Genomic DNA, 8830 nt, shown 5'->3' with positions numbered 1-8830 from the left:
GTGTATAAGTCAGCGACACAGTTACCCAACGACAAAACTAACTGACAAGATTTGACAAGGTCAAATTCTACCGAACCGGTTTTGAAAAATTATACTATATCAAACATTTGCCATCGACACGGGTGAAAAATCCCAAATATTAAAAAAAAAATGTAAAAATAAATAAATACAGAAAATGCCACTAAAACAAAAAACTTAAAAAAACAAACGTCAAGATGATACATTATACAACCACTAGGAATTAAGAATACTACATGTCTTGGAACTTTCTGTATGCCATGGCTTTATTTATTTCTGTACTTTAAGACATGGTCCCATGTCGTTATGTTTTGGTCGTCTTCTAAGCTTGTATGTTATGGTATTTGTTCATTATCATTTCAGTGGTTTATAGTGAGCTCAAGATGTATGCCATGGACTCACGTCAGAAATATGGCCATCTGCTAGTGTTACCAGTTAATGATTTCTTCTCTTTAGTACACATGTCCTCGTGGTTCCGGTTCGTTATCTATCTTTGTAAAAAATATATCTTTGGTTAGTGGTTTACTTAGTGAACATGTACTTTTAAAAACATCAAGACGTACGATTAAGTATGAGCCCTGCAAGGGACTCGGAGGCGGCACCGCCCTCAAATATTTAATGGTCAGACAACTGATAAACTCTAATAGAACAGCTGAGTTAAATTGTTAAAGTAAAATATCATTTACAGTGTCTGACTAATATACTTTACTTTAATATCTCGTATTAATAGAATGTATTCAACAGAAGTGTTTTTATGGCAAACAAACAGTTAATTACATTTTACCGTTTTACCTTATCTTTTGTCTGATTTTAAAGATATAGAAAAATAATAATAGTACCCGAAAACCTTAAGTCGACCGTATTTTTCTTTGTTGAAATGTATTTATACCATTCTCGAGATACCATTTATACCACAGAAGAAATTAGACATGATCTGACAAAGAGAAGTCAGAAAGTGCTAATCGATATTATGTGCGTTAATGTAAACGTATCTGTTGAATCACGTATGTATTGCAAGTAAACATTTTACCTGTACAGGTAAATTACGAAATACACATTTTTTACTATGAATCAGCTGACTGTGACGTTCATTGATAAAACTGTAATCGAAACTGCTGAGTCAATAACCCTTGCGTAGTGATCTTCATTCATGATAAATCAATTTTTAGGACAAGGAATTTTTAATGTCATAAAATAGACCTGTCATGAATTTCCAAGTCAGTAATCAACGTAATCGCTGCATAACAACTAAATATAGATTGTGTAAGAGAATCGTGAAATGGGGTCCAATTTCTGTATTCTTAAAATAATTATTCGTCAATCATTCACTTCTGGAATGTTGAAAAATTCAAGTTGTATCAGTCAAGTTATGATCATTATGGGTTGCACGGCAATTTCTAGCACGAGCCGTATTCACGGTCTCACTAGTTTAAATAACAACGGTGAACTATTTTCATGCTTCAAATTTTTAAGTAAATAAAATATTCATAGAAAAGCATATTTTGAGACTAGTATTCATCAGTGATAAAGAAGAAGCACACATGCACCAACATATCTTAGACTTTACTTTCTTCTTACAGGTAAGGAACCGGATTCAATGCTGAATGTTAATGGTTCCGCACTTTAGTGACAACAAATTTGGCATAGTAGCATATGTACATCAACACAGACAACACATAAATAGTATCACTGACAAATGAGAAGTAATCATTATAACTGACAACGAAGTATAAGAAGCAGTATACATCACTGACAAAAAAGTAAAAAGAGAAGTAGACATCATGGATAACATTTAGTCAAAATAGTAGTACCGGCCTCAATGACAACACAGTCAAAGTAGAAGTACCCCTCACTGACAACACAGTCAAAATAGCAGTACCCCTCAATGACAACACAGTCAAAGTAGAAGTACCCCTCAATGACAACACAGTCAAAGTAGAAGTACCCCTCACTGACAACACAGTCAAAGTAGCAGTACCCCTCACTGACAACACAGTCAAAGTAGAAGTACCCCTCAATGACAACACAGTCAAAGTAGCAGTACCCCTCAATGACAACACAGTCAAAGTAGCAGTACCCCTCAATGACAACACAGTCAAAGTAGCAGTACCCCTCAATGACAACACAGTCAAAGTAGCAGTACCCCTCACTGACAACACAGTCAAAGTAGCAGTACCCCTCACTGACAACACAGTCAAAGTAGAAGTACCCCTCAATGACAACACAGTCAAAGTAGAAGTACCCCTCACTGACAACACAGTCAAAGTAGAAGTACCCCTCACTGACAACAAAGTCAAAGTAGAAGTACCCCTCAATGACAACACAGTCAAAGTAGAAGTACCCCTCAATGACAACACAGTCAAAGTAGCAGTACCCCTCACTGACAACACGGTCAAAGTAAAAGTACCCCTCACTGACAACACAGTCAAAGTAGCAGTACCCCTCACTGACAACACAGTCAAAGTAACACAGTCAAAGTAGCAGTACCCCTCACTGACAACACAGTCAAAGTAGCAGTACCCCTCAATGACAACACAGTCAAAGTAGAAGTACCCCTCAATGACAACACAGTCAAAGTAGCAGTACCCCTCACTGACAACACAGTCAAAGTAACACAGTCAAAGTAGAAGTACCCCTCACTGACAACACAGTCAAAGTAGCAGTACCCCTCACTGACAACACAGTCAAAGTAACACAGTCAAAGTAGCAGTACCCCTCAATGACAACACAGTCAAAGTAGCAGTACCCCTCACTGACAACACAGTCAAAGTAGCAGTACCCCTCAATGACAACACAGTCAAAGTAGCAGTACCCCTCAATGACAACACAGTCAAAGTAGTAGTACCCCTCAATGACAACACAGTCAAAGTAGAAGTACCCCTCAATGACAACACAGTCAAAGTAGCAGTACCCCTCAATGACAACACAGTCAAAGTAGCAGTACCCCTCAATGACAACACAGTCAAAGTAGCAGTACCCCTCAATGACAACACAGTCAAAGTAGCAGTACCCCTCACTAACAACACAGTCAAAGTAGAAGTACCCCTCACTGACAACACAGTCAAAGTAGCAGTACCCCTCACTGACAACACAGTCAAAGTAGCAGTACCCCTCACTGACAACACAGTCAAAGTAGAAGTACCCCTCAATGACAACACAGTCAAAGTAACACAGTCAAAGTAGCAGTACCCCTCACTGACAACACAGTCAAAGTAGAAGTACCCCTCCAACACAGTCAAAGTAGCAGTACCCCTCACTGACAACACAGTCAAAGTAGAAGTACCCCTCAATGACAACACAGTCAAAGTAGCAGTACCCCTCAATGACAACACAGTCAAAGTAGCAGTACCCCTCAATGACAACACAGTCAAAGTAGCAGTACCCCTCAATGACAACACAGTCAAAGTAGTAGTACCCCTCAATGACAAAACATCAGAGTAGAGGTATGCATTACTGATAATAAAGTCAAAGTAGCAGTATCGTTAATTGACAACAAAAGCCAACTAACAGTAAACGTCCTTCATTGACAACAAAAGCCAAGCAACAGTATACTTCCTTCATTGACAACAAAAACCAAACAACAGTATACTTCCTTCATTGACAACAAAAGCCAAGCAACAGTATACTTCCTTCATTTCCAACAAAAGCCAAGCAACAGTATACTCCCTTCATTGACAACAAAAGCCAAACAACAGTATACTTCCTTCATTGACAACAAAAGCCAAGCAACAGTATACTTCCTTCATTGACAACAAAAACCAAGCAACAGTATACTTCCTTCATTGACAACAAAAGCCAAGCAACAGTATACTCCCTTCATTGACAACAAAAGCCAAACAACAGTATACTTCCTTCATTGACAACAAAAGCCAAGCAACAGTATACTCCATTCATTGACAACAAAAGCCAAACAACAGTATACTTCCTTCATTGACAACAAAAGCCAAGCAACAGTATATACTTCCTTCATTGACAACAAAAGCCAGACAACAGTATATTTCCTTCATTGTAATTTGACAACAAAAGCCAAGCAACAGTATACTTCCTTCATTGACAACAAAAGCCAAACAGAAGTATACTACACTGCATGAACTGGAAACGGGTTTGACCAAAATCTTACCTTCCTGATAACGTTTGCTGAACCGAATCTATGTTCACAATAATAAGCAAATATCAAAAACTGAACCGATTGACGATGTTACCCAGTTAACGTATATTTGTTCCACCTGACAGAAGTTCCAATGGAAACTTATTTGTAAACTGTGTACATTTTTTTCTACTCATTTTTGCTGTTTCTTCTATTATGCAGGTTATTATTTAATTTCTATTTGGGGTCGACTGGAAATTTCATTATTAGGTTCTTATTTGTAGATCTTAATTGCTGATCAAGTTTGCTATTTACAGTCATCTTTATTAAAGGGGCACTAGCTGTTCACCGATTTTAATCAAATTCTCATATTTGATTTATAACAATGTTAAACATTTATCCTAACTATTAAAAGTCTAAAATAAACAAATAACAGGCCACGGGCATGAAAATACGTAGTTTCGTTTCGTGTGTATTTTGGTCTAGGGGCCATCTAATTTAACTATCGAGTTGACCTCTAAAGTCATCCGATGACAATATAAGCGACGTGAACATAAATATAGATACAAATAGATTAAGCAAACTTGTGTTGTTGGATTTTTCGAGGTCTATTTCATTTCATATTATAGATGATAAATAAATGTTTATCATCGTTTTAACTTGTATAAACGGAAAGATTTTTTCGGATCGAATCAGTCAATCAAATGATTTACCTTTGTTTCACTTTCGGTGTTGACATTCTTTTCCTTTAAATAACTTTACACAAACAATTCACATGTTATCAATCGTAAGCTAAGGTGTTAAATTGAAGTTAACATGAATACGGATTCAATGTGGTCAAATTATTCACTTGCAAGTGAATAATTCATAATCAATATGTTTTAGCTTATTTTGACAAAATTAAACCATACTGGCTGCTAAAAGCGAATTATTATTTCACTATTTCTATTTCATTAATGACTGAGCGAAAAAAAATAATGCATTAGATTTTTTATATATCTCGTAGCAGTGTCCCTTTAATGTCTTCAAGAAAATATAATTCTTGCATTTAATTCCAAGATGAAGATTTAACAGACAAGACGACGATTTAACAGACAAGACGATGTTCACAGACAAGACGACGGACGAAGACGCAAAACCAATGAACGGCACAATATGAACTGTCAGAATCTATAACAACGTTATTTATCTACGCATATATAATATCCAAACTTTTGTTATGAAAAGCCAAAACCGTAATGGAGGTAAATCGATCCACATGCAAGAATGTACAAGGGGAGATAATTACGTCAAAACTCTTAATGTCTTCTTTAATAATTCTCATTTAAAATTTTCAATATACTAAAAAAGAATTATCTGTAACTATATTCAATAAACATGAAAATATTGTATGTCCAAAACATGTTGATCGGGTTTCAGGATTATAGTATCGTGTGAGACTTTCAATGAATCTAAAGAATCCGTGGGCGTAATTTTTATGAATGAAGCTGTTCTGCGTGAGTAGGTTCCCTGTAAACAAGGTCATACAAATAAATTATTCTACACTACGTGTGCATATATCACATATTACAGATTTAAAGGACTTATGTCATACAGAGAAAATCGAAAATTAAAAACACAAAAACATATCAAGGGGTGCACGTAGGCGTCCATGGGCTGATCAGTACAATTAAGTGACATTCTTTGGCTACTAGTGTCCTAATGAACTTGTGGTATACAACAGATTAACCGTATTAATGCCTTAATCCTCCTACATTTTTTTAGTTGTACAAATACATTCCGAACAAATATCCTATCAAGGTTATATATTATTTCAAATAACGGTAAAACGCCCCTAAACATAAATCTTATTTTTATTTTAAATCATCCTTAAAATTACAAAAAAAAGCAATTTTCATGTTTTTTCTTCAAATTATTTCATTGGAAATTACTAGTATTACCCTCTAAAAATCATATTAATTTATGTGTCAAATTTCCCCCTCGACCCTTAATGTGACCAAACAATCCACCAAAAAAAAAAAGAATTAAATTATGCTCAGATTCAACGTTCGATCTCTGTGTCTCGCTACTTAAAGCGGCTGCGTTACCTTTCAAAATGCAGCGTTCTCGTTCATTTACATATTAAACAAAACGTAACACATGAAAACAAATGTAACAACATCGATTTATTGCACTCTCCCTAAATAAGGCAGTTGATCCAATGTCCCCAGACGTGGCTGCGTACTTAAACTTCCCTCACAGCGAAACGGACACCCCACCTATAGGGATCCAATGTCCCCATTCTAACCAGACGTGGCTGCGTACTTATACTTCCCACACAGCGAAAGTTTTTTTTTTTAAATATTAGCTGAAATATACGATATTAAAGCGAATAACGATCTGTTTACTTTAAACAACAGTACAACCAGAGGCTCATTGCGTTTTACAAAATCTAAAATTAACAAACAAAGATGCAAATTAGATGTGCGTAAATACTTCTTCACTGCCAACAGAACAAGAGCCACATGGAACAGCTTGCCAGAACACATTACAACAACCGTTAAAGTAAAAACGTTTGAAAGCAGACTAGATACTTACTGGAAAGATTATACTATGAAGCTAGACTTTACAATTGAGTATGGACAACACACAATTAGAGTACCCGGAAAAGTAGACACTACGGTAGAAGAAACGATAGAGATGACCATAGAGAAGCAGCAGCTCATACTAATGGCGAGATGTAATCGACTCAGATTGACAAAGATTGCCAGCTTGTCTGCCAAAGGTCGTTGGCACTTATCTGCCAAAGGTCGGTGGCACTTATCTGCATGATTACCCAGTTTGTCTGCCAAAGGTCGGTGGCACTTATCTGCATGATATCCCAGTTTCATTCATTAAGCCTAGTCGTTGAAAGTACGTAACACTATCTTATAAGCAATTCGTTGTTTAAAACATGTATGTGCGATTGTTTTGGTAACTGCCCGGACCTATGGAACGTTCATTAGAGTTACAAATTATGTGTTGTACCCGAATACAGAGTTTAAAACAATTTCAGTCATATTCTAGTATGACTAAAATCTAAGAAAAGTTTCATTATTTAGAGTGAGGTTTCAAAATGAAGAAAAAGTATGGCATCCAAAAGCATATTTATTCCGCGTCTGCTGGCTACGTCCAGGGTGACATACGATAACTAGTCGTCTGGTGGCTACGTCCAAGGTGACATACGATAACTAGTCGTCTGGTGGCTACGTCCAGGGTGACATACGATAACTAGTCGTCTGCTGGCTACGTCCAGCGTGACATACGATAACTAGTCGTCTGGTGACTACGTCCAGGGTGACATACGATAACTAGTCGTCTGGTGGCTACGTCCAGGGTGACATACGATAACTAGTCGTCTGGTGGCTACGTCCAGGGTGACATACGATAACTAGTCGTCTGCTGGCTACGTCCAGGGTGACATACGATAACTAGTCGTCTGGTGGCTACGTCCAGGATGACATACGATAACTAGTCGTCTGGTGGCTACGTCCAGGATGACATACGATAACTAGTCGTCTGCTGGCTACGTCCAGGATGACATACGATAACTAGTCGTCTGCTGGCTACGTCCAGGATGACATACGATAACTAGTCGTCTGGTGGCTACGTCCAGGATGACATACGATAACTAGTCGTCTGGTGGCTACGTCCAGGATGACATACGATAACTAGTCGTCTGGTGGCTACGTCCAGGGTGACATACGATAACTAGTCGTCTGCTGGCTACGTCCAGCGTGACATACGATAACTAGTCGTCTGGTGGCTACGTCCAGGGTGACATACGATAACTAGTCGTCTGGTGGCTACGTCCAGGGTGACATACGATAACTAGTCGTCTGGTGGCTACGTCCAGGGTGACATACGATAACTAGACGTCTGGTGGCTACGTCCAGGGTGACATACGATAACTAGTCGTCTGCTGGCTACGTCCAGGGTGACATACGATAACTAGTCGTCTGCTGGCTACGTCCAGGGTGACATACGATAACTAGTCGTCTGCTGGCTACGTCCAGGGTGACATACGATAACTAGTCGTCTGGTGGCTACGTCCAGGGTGACATACGATAACTAGTCGTCTGGTGGCTACGTCCAGGGTGACATACGATAACTAGTCGTCTGGTGGCTACGTCCAGGGTGACATACGATAACTAGTCGTCTGGTGGCTACGTCCAGGGTGACATAAGATAACTAGTCGTCTGCTGGCTACGTCCAGGGTGACATACGATAACTAGTCGTCTGCCGGCTACGTCCAGGATGACATACGATAACTAGTCGTCTGGTGGCTACGTCCAGGGTGACATATGATAACTAGTCGTCTGCTGGCTACGTCCAGGGTGACATATGATAACTATAGTCTTCTTGTGGCTAGTCCAGGGTGACATAAGATAACTAGTCGTCTGGTGGCTACGTCCAGGATGACATACGATAACTAGTTTTAATTTGATTTATACTAAAAGCACTGAATGTTAACTATGTACAACGAATGCCAGATTTACAGGGTTTTATTTCTGCAATATGTTGATTCAATGTTATATTGTTGAGTTGCTATCTCATTGCGTTTTACAAAATAACATTAAAATATAATTGTATCACTTCACATTCCAGTCGGATTCTACCTAAATATGGACAGCGGCAGTACTCATGTACCAAGTTATTTATTAGTGACCGCCATAGTTAAATTTACACCAAACCACTAGGAGTGAG

At 38.3% G+C, this 8830-nt stretch overlaps 1 protein-coding gene across 1 annotated transcript; it reads left to right on the top strand.

The window, feature by feature from the left end:
• Window positions 1-401: 401 nt before the first annotated feature.
• On the top strand, window positions 402-3201 carry LOC139486716 (microtubule-associated protein 6-like). The gene is made up of 3 exons (XM_071271638.1): window positions 402-496; window positions 1815-2495; window positions 2703-3201. Exons 1-3 carry the CDS (start codon window positions 402-404, stop codon window positions 3199-3201), a joined length of 1275 nt encoding a protein of 424 aa, XP_071127739.1.
• Window positions 3202-8830: the final 5629 nt, after the last annotated feature.

Source organism: Mytilus edulis, chromosome 8 (genome assembly GCF_963676685.1).
Source record: "Mytilus edulis chromosome 8, xbMytEdul2.2, whole genome shotgun sequence".
Classification (NCBI taxonomy): Eukaryota; Metazoa; Mollusca; class Bivalvia; order Mytilida; family Mytilidae; genus Mytilus; species Mytilus edulis.
The sequence above is the reverse complement of the archived record's forward strand: the minus strand, read 5'-3'. Positions and strand labels throughout refer to the sequence as shown.